This window comes from Lithobates pipiens, unplaced genomic scaffold (genome assembly GCF_037356315.1).
Source record: "Lithobates pipiens isolate NorthernLeopardFrog02 unplaced genomic scaffold, aLitPip1_a1.2 Scaffold_25, whole genome shotgun sequence".
Classification (NCBI taxonomy): domain Eukaryota; kingdom Metazoa; phylum Chordata; class Amphibia; order Anura; family Ranidae; genus Lithobates; species Lithobates pipiens.
Genome location: NW_027507787.1, coordinates 194707011 through 194728309, shown reverse-complemented (window position 1 = coordinate 194728309; position 21299 = coordinate 194707011). Strand labels below are relative to the sequence as shown.

At 40.2% G+C, this 21299-nt stretch overlaps 1 protein-coding gene across 1 annotated transcript in view; it reads right to left on the bottom strand.

The window, feature by feature from the left end:
- Nucleotides 1-247: 247 nt before the first annotated feature.
- Nucleotides 248-21299, bottom strand: part of NSMCE4A (NSE4A component of SMC5/6 complex) — a 29400-nt gene continuing 8348 nt past the window's right edge. The window contains exons 6-11 of the mRNA XM_077455371.1: nt 18499-18589; nt 14323-14417; nt 12546-12594; nt 8756-8847; nt 3067-3162; nt 248-1001 (exon numbers count right to left, since the gene is read on the bottom strand). Of these exons, the coding sequence (XP_077311497.1) occupies nt 3112-3162; nt 8756-8847; nt 12546-12594; nt 14323-14417; nt 18499-18589 (378 nt within the window). The 3' untranslated portion in view covers nt 248-1001; nt 3067-3111. The remainder of the gene's footprint in view (nt 1002-3066; nt 3163-8755; nt 8848-12545; nt 12595-14322; nt 14418-18498; nt 18590-21299) is intronic.

The window sequence follows — 21299 nt, the reverse complement described above, 5'->3', positions numbered from 1 at the left end:
TACTCAAAAAGACTGTAATTGGTGCCAAAGGTGCTTCAACAAAGTATTGAGCAAAGGCTGTGAATACTTATGTACATGTGATTTTATTTTTTCGTTTTTTATTTTTATTAAAGTTGCAAAGATTTCAAAACAAAATGTAATCGATTTTGGACTAAGGCTGTAACACAGTGTGGAAAAAGTGAAGCGCTGTGAATACTTTCCAAATGCGTGGTTGAATCAGGTTGAATATGATTACCCAACAACTCAGTCCTGGAAAAAAGTTGTTTATTTAAACATTAAACAAACTTTAAAACATATTTACAAAGGAAGCACAGAATATACAGAAAATACTTGGTAATTTACAGATATAAACCTGGTCGTGACCGACAATACAATCTTTTTTTCTTTTTTTTTTTTTTTATAACAAAACATTCTTCAATTTTGACTTTTCTATAGTTTTATAAACATTTAAAAAAATAGCAAAGTTAAATTAAAAATATACAAGTAAAATGAAACATGGCATACAACATGGGTGCTAAATCTGTGGCCCTCCAGCTGCTGCATAACTACAAGTCCCATCATGCATCTCCCTTTGGGAGTCATGCTTGTAGCTGTCAGCCTTGCAATGCATCATGGGACGGAGGGGCACAGGTTGAGAACCCCTGGCTTATAATATCAGGAGAGGCTGGACTGTGGTCTTCAATCTACTGATCACAGAACAGTTAGCAAAAAACAAAAACGCAAGCAGCAAGTACAGCATGCCAGCATAACATATACTTATATGGGAAGAGCAACTTTCATGAATAAAAGTGTAAAGTGCAAACAATAAAAGATTGTAATCTTTATAAAAAAAATCTGTGGTCCGAGTTCTCATTTTTTACCAATCATGTTTAGTAACAGAAAGTGTTAAGGGCTGCCAACCACTGACGATATAACCTTTGAAAAAATTGCATTAAATCCTTCCATGGTCCAGCTGCATTGGCGTCGCTGACATACGCAAGACTCTTCTGACAGCAGCTCTCCTAGCAGAGAACCCAAAACACACAAATTAATGTTATATACTCTAACACACAATTAAGTAGAAACTGATTCCCAGTACATATCTAGCCTTTGTAATGTAAAAATATTTATTACATGGGAAAATTTTGGTTATGTGTCTACAGTTCCCCTCCCTATGTTCCCCTCCCTATGTTACACTGGAGGTAGACCTATACATGTGATCTTTCGTAAAGCCACACTCCTGGACTCCCTTTTTTCCCCTCTCTTCCCCCTCCCCCCCCCCCCCCCCCCCGCGGGGTGGACCCCAACGACAGGGGCCTAGCATGTGATCTTTGGTGCACCTATGCAGGACATGAGAGGAATGTTTGGGGACACATGTGCTTTCTGATGAGGATCTCCACTGTGGACTATATCCTTTATTGCGTGTGATGCACATTAATTGGTAAATATACAACATTGTGACGATAGATGTATATATTGCTTACAGCAAATTGTTCCTAGTACATTATGATGAACAATCTCTTTTATATCTATTTATAGTTGTCTTTTTTCTTCCATAATAGAAAAATTCTCTGAAGAAGACCCCTGTGAGGGTTGAAACGCGTCAGAGTCATTGTTACATTGTATATACAGGTGTACAGTGTTTTTGTGACATAATTTATGCTGTCTATATATGTGCATCCATAATATATGTTTTTATTGTCAAAGTGGAGTTCAATTCTTGACTATTATGTTAGTCATTTATATCCTCTTTTTTTTTTTTATTCAATAAATATTATGAAATAACAAGCTTGCCCGACTTCTTGCGTTTGTAGTAACCCTACTCGCATATGTGTTTTACCATATTATAGACATATTGTTGCCAAAAAAAAAAACCACCACAGTGGAGACCTTTTTTCCTTTTTTTATGTGTCTACAGTGCTACCCATGGAGGGTTATTTACTAAACCTGAAGAATGCAAAATCTGGTGCAGGTCTGAATAGAAACCAATCAGCTTTCGGTTTTATCGCCAAAGCCTAATTTGAACAAGCCGACATTAGAAAGTGATTGGCTACCATGCACAGGTGCACCAGATTTACTAAATTGCCTTCAGTGTGTCAGTTACCTTACATTACATTCATTTGGGCGACTAGAGGCAAGCAGCAGATTCCAGCAACAAGAATCAGCAGATTACTGGTGTATGCAAACTTTAAACTTGCTATTATCTTTTTGTTCTATTGTGCTATCTTTGGATGATCTGGGGCATTTCTTGCAGAAAAAGTGAAAACGGGGGAGGGGAGGAGGGATTAGAGCCCAATTACCATGCAGACATCGTTCTACATAATGAGCTAAAATCTCACCAGTGGGGACACAGGAAGCAGTACAACGGGTTCAAAACTGGAACTGTATTCAAAACTGGTAAAAGGTGTTTTAGCTGGAGTCAACTGGTGTGATTATAGAGGCCAAAACTAGCAATGTATAAAAGCAGACAAATGATAGCCTCCAATAGTATATCCTGGTATCCACATTCACATATGAATATAATATGCATCATAGAGCCCGATGAAAAGATTAATATAAATGGCGTTATAAATATAATTTACATGTGCTTAAAGCGGAACTTCATGCAAAAGGGGACGTTCTGCTTTGCTTGGTAGCCCCCTCCCCCCATTTTTTTTGGTGGGGGGGGGGGGGGGGTGGGCGCAGTGGGTACCTGGTTTTGACAGGTACCTGCACCCACTTCCAAGTGGAAAAAACAGGTACCTGCTCCCCCCCCCAGCCTTTTGGGACACATCACAGGTCCCAGAAGACTGTGGGACCATTTACAAAGTGCAGTGGGAAGCCGGCTCTGAAGCCTCAAGGCTTTACAGGAGCTTTCCCTTAGTTAAGATGCAGGCGCCTGGACCTGAAGAACAATTTAGGAATTGGATTGGGACAGCACAAAGCTGAAACCCTGGACAATCAAGTGTCCTTTTAATAAAAGTTAGCAGTTACAATATTAAGCGCTCTGCACTAAAAATGGAGGACCAAGAGACAGGCCAAAGTGACAGGTCTGAAAAAACATAACATCTGAAAAGAAATCATGATAATACAAAAATTAATACTTACAGAAAGCAGTCTTATAAACACTTTTGGTAATTTTATGAGAGGGGATCAGATATCAGGGATCATAGGTTCTGTAATTTCAAAGGTTTCTATTATTTCCTAAAAAAATAAAAAGCATTATGTATTTACTACAGATTTTTAAAAAGCTAAACTTTAATTTAAAATAAAAGTAACATTACTGACTTAGCTGTAGATGTAATACAAAACTGTAAGCCATTTTCAACAATAACTAAAGATGAAGTGTAGGAGTATGGCCTATCCAATTAGAGCACTGTAGGAGTCATTGAAATGGAACATCAGCAGATTCCCATCACTTTATTTGCGGGTGACAATGGGCACCAGGACAGGAAGTGAGTGGGGGGTTGAGGTTTAACTCCCCAACAAGGGGACCAACACAGCAATGGGAACCGGAGGTTTAAACCCCTTTCCACTCTTCCAAAAACTAGAAAAAGCTTATAGCTGGAGTTAAAGCTGAAGCTGAATTTTGCTTAGGCCTCTTTCACACAGACTGTTCGTTCAGGTCCGCCTGTACGTTTTTTAGGCGGACATGAACGGATGCTCCATAGACCTCTATGGAGTGACGGATGTCAGCGGTGACATGTCCGCTGACATCCGATCCAAAAAAGTGTGACAGAGGAAAAACCTACCCTTCCATCCGTCTGCGGATCGGGTGAGGAGGGACTCCACGGTCCGTCTTCATCCGATCCCCCATAGGAGTGAGCGGCACTCTGACAGGTCTGTCCCTGTATATTTATTACACGTACATACACACTATACACTGGACATCAAAATTAGAGAACAATTCATGAACACTTGATTTGAGAGAACAGCAATGACTGTAGCACGGAGAAAGATTACAACTAAAATTTCTGAAGGTTACAACAAAGAACAATTAGTAGGCAGTGTACAGGCTCTTGCTTTGAATGACTTCAGCAGATCTGCGGCTACAGGACATCACCAGCCTCTCACACAGCTCTGGTGCGATTTTGTTCCACTCTTCCTTCCAGTCTTTTCTACAGTTCAGTGACTGTAGTGGGTTTCTAGGCCATAACTTTGTCTCCAAGGATTTTGCAGAGGTTTTCTATTAGGTTTAGATCAGGACTCCGGGCTGGCCATTTCATTATTTCAATGTTTTCATCTTCAAGGAACTGCTTTATCCGTTTTGCTGTGTAACAAGGGGCATTATTGTGCATGAAAATTGCTGGCTGATTGGGTGATCAACGCATTGAAGGAACCGCATGTTGTTGAAGAAGGTTCTGATAAACATTTGCATTCACTCTGCCATGTAGCCGTATCAGAGGTCCATCTCCTGCTGCAGAAAACATCCCCCAAACCATGACGCTTCCCCCTCCACCTTTCACGGACTTCTTTACACACTTTGGGTTCAGTCTTTCCCCAGTTTGAACATAATGTTTCCCATCGGACCCAAATAAATTAAAAACTTGCTTTCATCACTTAAGTGAACTTTGGAGCAGTTCTCCTCTGTCCACACAACATGTTCCTTAGTCAAGTCTAGACTTTTGATTCTTTCTGCTAATGAGGCCGCGTACACACGGGCGGACTGTTCGCCCAACTTTGTGCGCTGAACAGTGTTTGGGCGGACAGTCCGCTCGTGTGTGGGCTTTCAGCGGACAGTTTCAGCGGACAGTTTGACGAACAAGGTTTTTCGGAATTTCCGAAAAACTGTCCGCTGAAACCTTGTTTCAGCGAACAGTCCGCTCGTGTGTAGGCTTGTTCGTCAAACTAAGTTCCGCGCATGCTCAGAAAGGATTTACACGCCGAAAGTTATAATGCAGTGTATAGGACGTCGTATTTTTCGTCCCGTCGTACGTGCCGTTCACGTCATCGCGCACGGTTTCAGCAAACTGTTCGTCCGTCGTGTGTGGCCATGTCCGTCCATGCTAAGTTTGAGCGGACTGTTTGCCGAAACTGTTTGACGGACAAAGTTGGGCGAACAGTCCCCGCGTGTGTACGCGGCCTGAGAGGTTTGATCACTGCAGAATGGGCTTTCAGTCCAAATTCACTTGAACGGCGAGATACTGTATGACGGGACAGATCCTTACTCGGTTCAGCGCTGAACTGGCGAGCAATCGCAGCTGCAGTGCCGAACTGATTGCCCATTGAGATTCTCTGCATTATCCTGTCCTCTCTTGCATTTGTCTTTCATGGATGGCCAGTCTTCTTGGGGGGACTTGAATGAGTTTGTGGCATTGTAAAGATACAATATTATAGAAATCTCAGATTTGAAACGACAAACTTCACTTGCTATGGCTGAAAGGATCTTCCCTTTGGCCTTTATCTAGACAACCTGCTTCCGGAGGGTTTCAGTCACTTTAGAGCGACTCACCATCTTGCTGACTCAGTGAAAACTGGAAAGTTAGGCTGTCAGTTAAACAGGGCTTGCCAGACAATTTAAGAAATTAGCACAAAGGTGCCAGATTAACACCAATAACTGGGAGGTATCTGAAAGTGTTCCCTAATTTTGATCAATGTTCTTTTTCAAATCTCACTGAAATGTTTAATTCTGTACTTCAAACTATATGCATCTCATGACATGTGCTTCACATAACTGATCTTTAACTCCCGTTTAGATTATTTTAAAGAGGACTATGTAGTGTCCTTTAAAAATTTAGGAAATTGTAGATTGTAGATTGTTCCCCGATTTTGATCTCCAGTGCATACATGTGTATATATACAATTGTGCTCATAAGTTTATACATTTCTTGGCCATTTTTGAGAGTGTTAGTGTTTGGCTGAAGGCATATATTATCAATCAACTGAGTTTTACTCTTTTTAAATCATAATGACAACAGAAACTACTCAAATTACCCCGATCAAAAGTTTACATACCTGGAATGTTTGGCCTTGGTATAGAGACAGAAGGTGGCACACACAGCTTAAAATGGCAATTAAAGGTTAATCACATTTGTGGCTTTTTAAATCACAATTATGCTTTGTTTCCACTGAGCGGAACGGTTCGGGTCGGTACAGTTTGGAAGTGTTAGAATGGTCCGGGCTTTCATAATGGAAACACTCAAAATAGCGTACCGTACTGAACCAACCCAAACCGATCCGCTCAGTGGAAACAAGGTATAAGTGTCTGTGTATAAATAGTCAATAAGTTTGTTAGCTCTCACATGGATGCACTAAGCAGGCTAGACACTGAGCCATGAGGAGGTAGAAAAGAACAGTGAAAAGACCTGCGTAACAAGGTAATGAAACGTTACAAAGATGGAAAAGGATAAGAAAAGTTATCCAAAGCCTTGAATATGCCAGTCTGTCTTGTTTAATCACTTATTAAGAAGTGGAAAATTAGGGGCTCTTTTGATTTGGATTGGATGACAGACTGGGAACTGCCTGTATTAGAGTCAGACTCACCAGCATTGTCCTGTGGCTTCAGGTTGTGGAGCTGCAGCTGTGCCTTAGCAGAGCGCTGCGTGCTGGGCTGTGAGGAGGCAGCCGGTGTCATCTTGGCAGAGGGCTAGGACAGAGGGTCCTTGATGATACCCATCTTATATTTGGCCTTGGGGCCCCCCAGGGCCATGGTTGTGAGAGCGATGGTCTCTGTGGAGCTAGAGGAGTCCACGCGAGTCGTTCAAGAAGCCGCTGTTGCGGGTATGGTCTGGTGTGGTTCCCTGTGGATCAGAGCTCTAAGCTTGCATTACCACTCATGCTCCACGTGTGCACCTCCCTTTAATTGTCATTTTAACCTGTGTGCGCCACCTTCTGTGTCTGTATCAAGGCCAAACATTCCAGGGTATGTAAACTTTTGATCAGGGTCATTTGGGTAGTTTCTGTTATTATTATGATTTAAAAAGAGTAAAACACAGTTGATTGATAATAAATGGCTTCAACCAAACACTAACCATGAGTGAAAAATAACGTTTTTGTGTTATCATTCATATTCTCTGAAAAATGGCTAAGAAATCATAAATTCTGCCAGGGTATGTAAACTTATGAGCACAACTGTGTACACACACACACAGTGGATATAGAAAATCTACACACCCCTGTTAAAATGTCAAGTTTCTGTGATGTAAAAAATAAAATAAAAAATGAGACAAAGATAAATAATTTCAGAACTTTTTCCACCTGTTAATGTGACCTATAAACTGTACAACTCAGTTGAACAAACTGAAATCTTTTAGGTGGGGTAGGGGAGGTAAAAAAAAAAAAATGCATAAGTGTGCCCCACCCTAAACTAATACTTTGCTGAAGCACTTTTTGATTTTATTAAAGCACTTTGTCTTTTTTGGATACGAGTCTATCAGCATGGCACATCTTAACTTGGCACTCTTCATTGAAAAAACACTCCAAATCTGTCAGATTGTGAGAGCATTTCCTGTGCACAGCCCTCTTCAGATCACCCCACAGAAGAAAAAACAACTCTAAAGCATTATGCGTGAGGGCTTTGTGTCAAAATTGACTGATATTTGGAACTGTTCATAATTCCCTCTACCTTGATTAAGGCCCCTGTTCCAGCTGAATAAAAACAGCCCCAAAGCATGATGCTGCCACCACCATGCTTCACGGTGGGTATGGTGCTCTTTTTGGCGATGTACAGTGTTGTTTTTGCGGCAAGCATATCCTTTGGAATTATGGCCAAAAAGTTCAACCTTGGTTTCATCAGACCATAGCACATTTTCCCACATGGAGAATTCAGATGTGTTTAGCCAGGCTTGGATATTTTTCTTCGTAAGAAACGGCTTCCATCTTGCCACACTACCCCAAAGCCCAGACATATGAAGAATATGTCAGATTGTTGTCACATGTACCACACAGCCAGTACTTGTCAGATATTCAAGCAGCTCCTTTAATGTTACTGCCTCCCCGACCAGTTTTCGTTTCGTTTTTGCAACAATTTTAGAGGGACGTCCAGTTCTTGGTAATGTCACTGTCCATGGTATATCTATTGCCTTGCAAATTCTTTTGTACCCTCCTGTTGACTGATACCTTTTAAAAATTAGATCCCTCTAAAGCTTTGGAAGCTCTCTGCGGATCATGGCTTTTGCTGTAGACTGCAACTAAGAAAATGTCAGGAAAGACATACTAAAACAGCTGAACTTTATTTGGGGTTAATCAGAGGCACTTTAAATGATGGCAGGTGTGTACCGACTCCTATTTAACATGAGTTTGAATGTGTTTAATTCTGAACACAACTGTTTACAGGTCACATTAAAGGTGTAAAAAGTTCTGAATAGATTTATCTTTGTCTCATTTTTTTTTCATCACAGAAACCTGACATTTTTACAGGGGTGCGTAGACTTTCTATACATTGTATATACACACACACACACACACACCTAGAGAAAGATGGACTAAGCTTCAAAAAACAAAACAAAAACAAAACCTTCAGTCTTACATTTTTGAGAGCAGTTTTTTGGCAGAAAAAAAAAAAAAAAAAGTCTGATAAATACTCCTAAACATTTTTTTGCCAAAAGAACTGCTGTTTTTTTTTTTTTTTTTTTTTTTAAGCCTAGTGCGCATGGGCCCATTACCTTTAAAAAAATAAAATAAAAGGTAATGGGCCTATGCGCACTAGGCTTAATAAAAAAACAAAAAAAAAAACAGCAGTTCTTTTGGCAAAAAAAAAAAAAAAGTTTAGGAGCGTTTATCAGATTTTTTTTTTTCTTAAAGACCGGCGTTCGTCACAACATAATAAAACTACAAGAAAATGAAAAATAAAAGTCACCTTCCAATCTTGGTGGCTAAGGGAGATGACTCCTTGGTACCTGCGCAGATTATCTTTGTCTACTTGTGACTCGTCTTCTTGGTCTACAGGTTCTATTAAAAGGGGAAAAAACATAGGATTAAATGAGTTCACGTTAATAAAGAGTCTGAAGTTAAGAAGTTTGTGTTCTCTTTGCTGGGTTTGTAAGCGATTGTAAATGATCACCTTGTAAAAACAACCCATTCAGATTAAAATAGAATTAAAAAGGCAAAAAAACATTTTTGTATAGATAAAAAAAAAAATACATTATAAATAAATTGTTTCCCTTTTATATAAATAATCACATGCCCTCTGTTCTCAGCTGCATAGGAGCTGGGGGGAGGAGACGCAGCAGCACACAGAGATTCCCAGTGAATGGCTGTGCAGGGGGGCGTGTCAGGACAAGTCTAATCATTGGAGGAGAGCAGGCTGAGTTGCCAGCATAGCTAGAGAACTGACCACAGTGTGGTCAGTTTTTAAAGGAAAGCAAAGAGACTGGCAGGAACACCAGGGATTTCACACAAAGGAAGCAATACAAAGAGGATACTTTCTCATACAAGTACATGGTACAGCAGGCACATATCAGGAATATAAAGTGTTGGTATAACAAATGCTTTAAATTTATGTCTAAAGCCACACACACACACACACACACACACACACACACACACACACACACACACACACACACAATCAGATTTTTTTGTCTTCAGATTTACCAAAAACATGTAATGCAAGGGCCTGCCCTATTGCATAAAAATGTAACTCCTAGGGTTTGACCTCATACCGTATTATATGGGTTTGGTAAATCTGAAGACAAACATCAGCATAATTTCTGATAGTGTGTATGGGGCTTAAGAATAATCAATATTTTCAGAGTAACAGTACATTCCACAACGTGGACTTTAATATAAATTCCCAGTATTATGTTCTGCTTTCACTCCAAGCTTTACACCTGGTAAGCGCCTTACTGCATCACTGCCTTTGCAGGGTTACAGTGAGACTCAACAAGATCCTTATTCTCTAAACCAGGGGTAGGGAACCTTTTTGGCTGAAAGAGCCATGAACTCCACATATTTTAAAATGTAATGCCGCAAGAGCCATACAATATGTTTAAAACTAAACTAAAACAAATTTTATTTTTATTTTTTAAATCGATTAGTCGACCAATTTCAATTATAACTAATATACACGTCATCTCCCCCACTATAATATCCACATCTCCCCTACGATTGTCCACTTGCTTAACACTACACAGGCGTGCAGATCCACAAGCAGTTGAGGTGGGTGATGATGTCAGCGCGCCGCTCACCTAGGCCGCCGCTGGGTGTACCAAGATGGCCGCGGCTCCGGAGCTAGGCCGAAGCTGCGGACTTTCCTATGGGCTCAATCCACGGATCAGTACACCACATGATCCGCGGATTGAGAGGTGAGAGCCAGATGCAGCCATCAAAAGAGCCACATTCGGCTCGCGAGCCGTAGGTTCCCTACCCCTGCTCTAAACATTCATACTCATCCGCTACTAAATGGCCCTGTAATCTATTTTTCATGAAAGTTTCTCACTTATTTTTGTCCCCCTTGTACATCCTCTGTGAGCTCCCGAACCTCTCCTCTTCCTCACTTCCATACAGTCCATAGTCATTAGTCCATCTCAGGAGCAATTATGAGAAGGTGGCTATGTTCCTACATACAGTGGAATGATGGAGAACAAACGTAGCGCCAACCTCTAATAGGAAGGCAGATCAGAGCAGCAAGAGAAAAAGACATTTGGAGGAGGCTGAAAGCAATGGGTTTTTTATTTTATTATTCTTAGAATATATACTTGAATATAATTTTTTTTCTTAGTGTTGCTTTAAAAACACTGGCAAAGTGCTTCTAAGTTTGCAGCAACTTTGTCACCTGATCCCCACAGCGCTTCCCCATAGGGACAGCAGGATGATGTCATGCATGCATTTCACTGCCGACAATGTCTATAATAGTCTGGCAATTGGTAAAAAAAAAAAAAAAAAATTGTAGAGTAGTTATGTGATCACGTTACTGACAGGAGGAAAAGCAAAAAAAGGTTTTTCTCTCCAAAATTTTGTATGCGGAGCTCTCAATGCACTTCACTTACATATGTATTACAGTTGTCCCTTGCAGTTTATTATTTTCTTGCAACAATTCAAACCTTTTGGGATCCCAAGTGGATGAGTAGCTGGATATTAAACTTAGGAGACATAAATTTAAAGAGGTCCATAACTTATCTCTAAAGGAATGTACTAGAAGACATTTTTTTTAGGATCCTGAAATACTGGCAAATGGATACACAGGCTCCAGAATCAAAGTATCTGGCATGCCAACTGTAACATGGTGCCATGAGAAGCTCATCAATGAGCCCACAGGATGAACAAGAGAAATCACCCAATTCCCCAATCTACGCTAAAGAGCATGAAAGGAGGAATCTATACTGCCAGCTGTTGTATTCAGGAAACCAAAGCACCAGCAGCTGTCTGAATACCTGAAATGGAACTTCTAATGATTAGATGCAGACGCTGTTCGGCTGACAATATTCCACCTGGCTTCTTTGCATTTTTAGGCTCCATGCTCATAAACTGCAGTTTATTGGAGTTTAGGCGTTTTTTTTTTTTTAAAAGCCCATAAACTCCACTCTATGTTAGCCTATGTGTCCATGCACACATGGACGTTTTTTTAGCTTTAATGAGCAGTGGAGTTTATGGGCTTTTTTTGGAATGGCAGAAATTTGCGTTCAAAGTGACGGTTTTCACCGCCAAAAAAAGCCAAACGCAGATAAACGCGCCTTAATTAGCATTCAGCGTTCAATTTTTTCAATGCATTGTGGGAGTTTGGAGGGTCCTCTGTGTATTTTTATTAAAAAACGCCCATAAACACTAAAAAACGCTAATAAAAAACGCTGCTAAAAGCGCGTTTTTCAACCAGCGTTTTCTGCCAGCAATCTGGCATCCAGAAAAAGTGTGCATGGAGTCTTAAAATCAAAGTTTGTCGAGCTGGGTGTTGCTGAAACGGCCACCCATGACTTGGTTTTCAGCCAGTTCAGCAGGAATCAGCCAACATTCAGGCCGTGGATGGCTAGCCTAAGCAAACATTATGAACAGACACAGGTCCAGTAAAGGGCGAGAAGACCGCCTTAGGATCTTCAACCAAGGAGAAAGTAAAGTGCTGACTTTTTTATTTTTAAAGCAGAGTTTTACTCTTTCAATGAACATGGATTCATTTTAAATCCTTATGCTGCTAGCATTAGTAAAATTGATAGGAAAATATATCATATATTTTTTTTTTACATTTCTTCAGTTTCCTGACCAAGGCAAATTATGTCATACATCCCAGGAGTGTTCAAGCGAGGAGGAGGGGTTTTCTCAGCTAAGCACACCCTCCTGCCTGAGCTAAGGGCAGATAGAGTTCAGGAAGTAAATACTACTTGAATCATCTGCCCTTACACAAGATGGCCAGAAATGCTAGGGGGGCGTTAGCCAAAGCAATTCCTCAAACAAAATAAAGCATGGAGACATGCATGGATGGGAGAATTTGTTTTGAATATAAAAAAATTTATTAAAATAGAGTTTTAGGTTTGTGGTGCTGAGATGCAGTGAAGATCCACTTTACCATCCTATTCTTTATGTCACTGTTACTACAAACTCCCTCATAGGAGAGGTATTATTCATCAGATATATGCACAAAACATGCAATAACTGTATTGTTCTTAAGGGTAGAAAACAAGGCACAATCATTTTAATCCTTTAGGTTTGAAGCTTACCCATCACTGGCAGCTTATCATTATCAAGTTTTATTCTTGCAAAACCATCCTAAAAAGGAGTTGAAGAAATGACATGAGCAGAGAAGAAAGTCATGCGTCGAATGTGAAAATATGTAAAGTACACCATGAAAAAAAAAAAGAAAAAAGAAAAAAAAATTATATATATATATATATATATATACACACACATACATACATACATACATACATATACACACATATATATATATATATATATATATATATATATATATATATATATATATATACACACATATACATATATATACACACATATATAATGCTTTATCATAGGCAACATAGAAACATTGCATACAACACTTAAAGCAGTTATAAACGTCGAATGCTGTAAAAAAACAAAAACACGCACAGCAATAGCATAATATGCATTGCATGTGCAAGTATGCATCACATACTAGCACATTATGAAATACTCACCTTGGAATGAAGTCCTCCAGCGCTGTACTGTCGCCACTGACATGCTCTTCTCTTGCACGCAGAAGAATCGGACTCAGGAGAGGAGAGTTTTAGCAGAAAATTGAAGTGGTGTAAACACGTCTAAACGCGAATTAATAGGCACGTTTAGTGTCTTCATTTCAATTGCAAGAATTATTATCCTAGCTAATGAAAGTTAACGGGCAAGCACCGGATGCTGTTAAACGCGAGTAAAAAGTGACTAAACACGGTACACGTTTATCTGAGTTTTTCTGCTGCCAGGAGAAAGGCATCTTGTGCATGAATCTTTAGTAGAGCTGCACGATTCTGCCTAAAATGAGAATCACGATTTTGCTGTGAATAAAGATCACGATTCTCGTGGCCTATCATCTTCTTTCACATTTTTTTAATTCATTAAAGTAGATTTAAAAAAAAATTTAAAATATATAATGCGTTTGAAAGACCACTGTGCAAATACAGTGTGACATAAAATATTGCAACAACCACCATTTTATTCTCTAGGGTATCTGCTTAAAAAACAATGACAGCGGCAGGAATCTGCCGATTCCTGCTGCTGTTTCAGTCACCTGCAAATGGCTAGCTGCAGCCGCTGAGCCTTGTACATTTCGGTGATAGGTTTGTGTGCTTCCAGCAGTAATCGCTGGCTGGGCAGACAGCTACAGATAGCAGCGGTCCTCACCAACCTCTCATTCAAGTGTAGAGGACTCAGCAGCCCCAGCCAGCCACTCACAGGTGACTGAAACAGCTACAGAAATCACCAGATTCCCGCTGCTATCACTTCCACCAGTGCTAGTGGCCTGTGCCAATATAGTCTAATGCCCCATACACACGGTCGGACTTTCTGGCAGAAAATGTGCGATCGGATCATGTTGGCAGAAAATCTGATCGTGTGTGGGCTCCATCGGACTTTTCCTGTCGGAATTTCCAACACACAAAGTTTGAGAGCTAGATCTAAAATTTTCCGACAACAAAATGTGATCGCTTAAATTCCGATCGTGTGTAGACAATTCCGACGCACAAAGTGCCACGCATGCTCAGAATAAATTACGAGACGAAAGCTATTGGCTACTGCCCTCTTTATAGTCCTGTCGTACGTGGTTTATGTCCCCTCATTCTGAACGATCAGATTTTCCAACAACTTTGTGCGACCGTGTGTATACAAGAGAAGTTTGGGCCAAAATCCGTCGGAAAAAATCAGACGGATTTTGTCATCGGAAAGTCAGACCGTGTGTACATGGCATAATACCTCAACAGAAAAGAGAACCAACAATTATTATGTACAGCTGTGTGAAAGACTTACCCTAATGATAAAAGAAACATGGAAGATGTTCTCAACTGTACGAGAAAAAGAACGTGGATTGATCACAAAATCAAAGAAAGATATGGGAGTGTCAGCTATCAAAAGAAAAAAAAATTGAAATTAAATGAGCGGAATTAGAGGGCATTTTTGAATGTTTGAAGGCACAGATTAACTTTATAAGCTACACATCTATTAAATAAATCTCCAACCTCTAATTCATCACTTATAATCAAATGCTAATCTGCTGACGAAAAAAAAAAAAAAAAAAAAAAAAAAAAAAAACATGAAAATAATAAAATAAAAGAAAAATAAATACAAAAAAAAAAAAAAGCAGAGAAAAATAATTGCTTTACTATAATGCCATGGCCATTTGTCACTTGGCAATGTTCATGTGTGCTTTTTTTAAATGCGTGTCTGGGCAACGTTCACGTGTGCTTTGTTATGTGTGCCGCTACCCAATGTTCTTGTGTGCTTTGTTATACAGTGCATATAAAAAAAGTCTACACACCCCCATTAAAATGTCAGGTTTCTATGATGTTAAAAAAAAAAAAAAAAAAAAAAAAAAACACGAAACAAAGATAAATCATTTCAGAACTTTTTCCACCTTTAATGTGACCAATAAACTGTACAACTCAGTTGAACAACAAACTGAAATCTTTAAGGCGAAGGAAAGTGGAAAAAAAATAAAAAACGAAAACATTATTAGTTGTAAAAGTGTGCACACCCTTAAACGAATACTTTGTTGAAGCACCTTTTACAGCACTCAGTCTTTTTGGGTATGAGTCTATCAACATGGCACATCTTGTCTTGGCAATATCTGCCCACTCTTCTTTGCAACACTCCAAATCTGTCAAATTGCAAGGGCATCTCCTGAGCACAGCCCTCTTCAGAACGCCCCACAGATCGTCAACAGGATTCAGGTCTGGGCTCTGGCTGGTCCAGTCCAAAACTTTAATCATCTTCTGGTGAAGCCATTCCTTTGTTAATTTGGATGTATGCTTTGGGTCATTGTCATTCTGAAAGATGAGGTTCCTCTTCATGTTCAGCTTTCCAGCAGAAGCCTTAAGGTTTGGTGTCAAAATTGATTGGTATTTGCAACTGTTCATAATTCCCTCTACCTTGACTAAGGCCCCTGTTCTAGCTGCAGAAAAACAGCCCCTCATCACGATGCTGCCATCACCATGCTTCACGGTGAGTATGGTGTTCTTTTGGTGATGTGTAGCGTTGTGTTGTTTTTGTGCCAAACATATCTCTTGGAATTATGGCCAAAAAGTTCAACCTTGGTTTCATCAGACCAGAACACATTTTTCCACATGCTTTTGGGAGACTTCAGATGTGCTTTTTGCAAAATATATATAATATCCGGGCTTGGATTTTTCTCTTTATAAGAAAAGGCTTCCGTCCTTGCCACTCTACCCCATAGCCCAGACTTATGAGGAATACGGGGATAGTTGTCACATGTACCACACAGCCAGTACTTGTCAGATATTCCTGCAGCTCCTTTAATGTTGCTGTAGGCCTCCTGGCAGCCTCCCTGACCAGTTTTCTTCTTGTCATCAATTTTGGAGGGATGTCCAAATCTTGGTAATGTCACTGTTGTGCCATATTTTCTCCACTTGAGGATGACTGTCTTCACTGTAAGTTATAAGAGGGTGTGCACACTTATACAACCACATTATTTTAGTTTTTTTACTCCCCCCGAAAAGATTTCAGTTGGTTTTCAACTGAGTTGTACAGTTGATGGGTCACAATAAAAATGTGGAAAAAGTTCTGAAATTATTTATCTTTGTCTCATTTTTTTACATCACAAAAACCTGACATTTTAACAGGGGTGTGTAGACTTTTTATATCCACTGTACTTCTACCCAAGAAAGGAATCACATCATCCTAAATGAATGGTGAAAGAATAAATAACAAGATGCCCTGAACTAGGATAACATCTTTCTAACTTATAATCATGTTTGATATCAAATTAACCTCTTGCTTACTGGGCACTTAAACCCCCCTCTTATCCAGACTAATTTTCAGCTTTCAGCGCTGTCGCACTTTGAATGACAATTGCGTGGTCATACAACACTGTACCCAAATTACATTTTTATAATTTTTTCACCCGAATAGAGCTTTCTTTTGGGGGTATTTGATCACCTGTGCAATTTTAATTTTTTGTTAAAAAAAAATGTCAAAAGACCAAAAAATAAATAAATAAATAACTAAAAAAATATATATTTTTTTATTTTGTTATAAAATTTTAAAACGGGTCATTTTTGTCCGTCATTGATATACGCTTATGAGGCGGGAGTGATGGGCACTGATGGGTTACACTGATTGGCACCACTGGTGGGCATTGATAGGCGGCACTTGTGGGCACTTTCAGGTGGCAATTATGAGGCATAATTGCCTCTTGTTTCGGGACCGATGTCCCTTTAAGGTAAGCTGGTGATTGTCTTTTTTTTTTCTCCTCCGCTGTCAGCGTGAGGAAAAAAAAAAAGCGATCACCGAGCTTTTGTTTTGATCATGTGATCAGCTGTCATTGGCTGACAGCTGATCACATGGTAAGGGCCCGAGACTGGCTCCTCAGATCGGTGATCACCCGAGTCTCAGTGACGAGCAGGGAGTGTGCACAGGAGAGGCCGTCATTCGGCCATAGCGCGGATGTCAAGTGGTTGAATATTAACGGAATACCTAAAAAACAAACATTTCTGAAGGGAAAGCTTTCGACATGCAAAATGTTATAAGAGAAATATCTGCTCTGTCATTGCTTAATTTTGAAGTGGCTACAAGGAATCATGAAAATTTTCTAGCTGCACCTACAGCAAGAATGCCAGTCAGTATACTTCCTGTGGCAGACTAGTGCATCTGCTATTGCCGACCTCGGCTTCTGAATAGGATTGTTACTTGGCAGTAAATTGCCCCCTGCAGTCTGCAAACTTACATAGATAGATGGTAAACATCATCCAAAAGAGAGGTCAACAATAGCAGTCTACATATTTAATGCGCCAGTGTTTTGTTTAAGGCTGGGTTCACACTGCTGTGGGGGGAGATCCGGATGTGATTCGCACCGCAAATCACATCCGATCTCCGTAGCGCTGCGAGTTCAGCCATACAGATAGTATGGCTGAACTCGCAGCGGTCCCGCAGCAAACTCGCACGGGACCCTTTTTTTCGTCCGCAACAGAATCGGATCGCATGGGCGTTCACACCATGCGATCCGATTCTTGTGCGAGTCGGCAGATCGCACTGCGATATGCGGACGGATCTGGGGGTGTCATTAACATATCATTGACACTCCCAGCCGTTCGCATAGGGCAGTGTGAACTGCCGGCGGGAGTCGTGCGATGCGGGAAAACGCCGCGGATTCGCGGCGTTCCCGCATCGCAGCGGTGTGAACCCGGCCTAAGGGCTGGTTCACACCCCAAAAAACGCACCGCAGATCTGCTCCGGATGTGTTTCAGCACACATGTTTTTAAATACGTTTTTGACACGTTTCCAGATGCTCTTTTTCTCTCCACTTGACCTCGGTCCGGTGCATTTTTAATGTGTTCCAGTACAAGAAAAAATGCAGCATGTTCTACTTTTTTTTTCTGGAACTGGAAAGCCCTGGAAATGACTGCACTGGTGTGAACTATGCCACTGAAAACCATATAACCTACTTTCCATGCTTTTTGATGCAGAAAAAAAATATGGACTGAAATACATGTGGTGTGAACTGGCCCTTAATGGAAAAAAGGTAACCATTAAATTAAAGCGGTACTAAACCCGCTGACATGTTTTTTCACACCTGCAAGGCAAAAGGCATAATGAGCTAGTATACACCGCATACTAGCTCATTATGAAATACTTACCTTAGAACGACGAGCCCCCGACATCTTACTCGATACGCGCCAAGGGAGCTGACATGCTCCCTCTGCGTGTCTTCCGGATATCGCGGCTCCGGCGCTGTGAGTGGCCGGAGCAGCGATATCGCCACTCCCGTGCATGTGCGCGGGAGATTTTTCCGGCAGGGTCCGGCGTCTGCCGGGCTTACAGCAGAGAATCCTCTGTGCGCATGCGCTGCTGCAGTCAGCAGCGCATTGCCAGGGGAATATCTCCTAAACCGTACAGCCGTAAGGCTTACCTGTAGGTAAATGTTCAAATCAAGACTATACAACCGCTTTAAAACAAATAGTTGAGACTCACGGTCTTCTCTAAAATAGGTCTGTAGATAGCCCAGAATACGCTCTACTTCTTTTTCTGTTGCTTCCTGGTGAGACTCTTCCATTTTTTTCAGCTAAAAAAATAAATAAAAAAAATTAAAAAAAAGTACAAAATATGCAAAATTATATATTTTATTTTATTTCATGCAGAACAAAAAAAACAAAAAAAACAAGACCCTGCTTAAAACATGTAATGCACGCAATATGTTACACAAACCAGGATTTTACCAGGGTCAAGCATATGACCAGAGATGCTCAGATAATTGAAGTGCGGGTATGTGGTGCAGTGGGCACAAGCACTACCAAGTGTGCCTTTTGAAGGGGGAGTTCTGGTGAGTTCTACACTGCATTGCTGACAACAAACACAGGTACATTTATGTGCATAGGCACACTTAAAAATTGTGCACACCCTGGATGCTTTAGGACCTATACACTCTTCATTAAAGGTCAACTGAATACAAACTATAAAAAGGAGAGCGCTCAGGCACAAAAAGAAACCACTGTATGAAAACATACAGCGTACAGCAGAGCAAACCTTGTCACCCTCCTGGGCCACACTGGAAGAAGATCACAAGTTAGCAAGATAATGTACCCAAGTATTAAAACTTAATTTTATTTTCTAATATTATTTTCTTATACAAGTAAAAGAAAGAAACATAAAACTAGTGCTACATGTGACACTGTTTTTGATAAACTAACACATCTATATCTGGTGTGAAGGATTTAGTAGAAATTCTCAATGAATGCTCAAGGTGTGCATCAGATATTTTTGCGGTACCGCAGGGTAGTCTTCCTGGTCACGATTACAGACCGACAGTGGTGAGAGCCGACGGTGCGGAGGACAGTCTATGTGAACAGCTTTACCCGGATGCTTGCATACCTAAAGTGCCTCTTAATCATCAACCATGTTAGTTGCTAAATGTTGTACCTTCATTAAATGTAACCATATTGCTACACTTGGAGGCGCCTCTCTTCTCTTTTATACTCTGTAGTTTCTGCAGGATTTTGCTTCCAATCCCCTTGTGGTGGCTGCCATTGGTGGATAGACATTTTATGATTACACAACCTATCACATTGCTATTATTTTTCTATATAGACTATAAACTGAAGGACTTATAAATAAATGGTTGTGGAACAAATCATCTGAGTTTCCATTATTTCTTATGGGGAAATGCACTTTGATATACAAGTGCTTCGGATTACAAGCATGTTTCCGGAAAGAATTACGCTCGCAATCCAAGGTTTTACTGTACACCAACGAAGAAAAAGCATCCAAAAGGCACTGAGATTTTGATGCAGTTCATACAAAGAAGTGAGAGGGCCGTGTTCATATTTGAAATTGCAAATATTAAAAAGGTAACTAACTCCCAACAGCTGGCGAGTCGACTGGAAGCGGAATTTATTGCCGACCCATCCAACTCCACTAGAGAGGCATGGATTTCTGCCCAGTAAGCTATGGTTCGTATTAACACTTCAGCTGCGGGTAGAAAAAGGCTCTTTAGTAAACTGGCATTTTATGAGGTGGCAGAGCAGACTGGTCGTCTAATAGCCATGATTGTTCAATCTCACCAGGCCTCCGTGCCTATAGGTGCCCTATGCACAAGGAATGGGACCGTGGTCAATTCTCTGGATCAAGTTATGAATGAACTAGTAGAGTTCTATTCTAATTTATATCAGCCTAAACAACAGTACTCTGTGGATGCTTTTTTTGCAAAAGGTGGACCTGCCTTGCTTGTCAGACACTCAAACGCTTTTTGGACTCCCCGTTAACATTGAAAGAATTACAGCCGAGGACTGGTTTGTTCCCGAACTCCAAGGTACCAGGTGATGACGGCCTTCCCATAGAGGTATATAAGCCGTATGTGGGAGTCATCTCCCTACTTAACCTCCCTGGCGGTATGATTATTTCAGATTTTAGGTGCTGAAAGTGGTACCATTATTTTGCATGAAGATTTGGCGTTTTATATTGTAGGCCTGTAATTTTTAGAAATAATTCACTTAAATTTGTCCAAACAAGAGTCTAATAGACATCCCGGGTATGATAAAATTTGAAATATGAAATCATAAACTATATCACAATTACAATTTATATATATATATATATATATATATATATATATATATATATATATATATATATATATATATATATATATATATATATATATATCTTTTTTTTTTTAAATAAATAACTATAAATGATTATAACAAATAATATAATAATAATAATAAAAATTATTCAATAATGTAATCCAATCAAAAACACTGAAATATGCTGAGTTGCAGAATTGTCACTGTCATTACTTTTAGTGTTTAATGATGAATTTCCCCACAAATTACTATCGCTCAATTCTGCGAGTGATTCTAATTTATTATCGCTGTTTTCTAGCTGGTCTAGAACCACTTTTGATGTAAACGGACACTTTTTGGTTGCTATGGACAATCTCCAGTTTCCTGGCATAAAGAACAGTATTTATAATATAAAACTGTATGCAGGACACTGGACAAACTACTAGGGACAAAAGGGGATGTGTAATTATTTGATACAGTACTGTAATCTGTAAGATTACAGTATACTGTATCTATACTGTGTATTTTACTTTTTGAATTTGGCGCCGAACTCCGTCCCCGTGCATCGCAGCGCTTGCAGGGAACGGAGCCCGGCAATGTGACAGATCGAGCGGAGGACGGCTCACTGATCACAGCGGGGAGACATCGCAGGATCCAGGGGACAAGGCAAGTAACCCCCTCCATGGATCCAGCGATGCGATCCCGAGTCTGGTA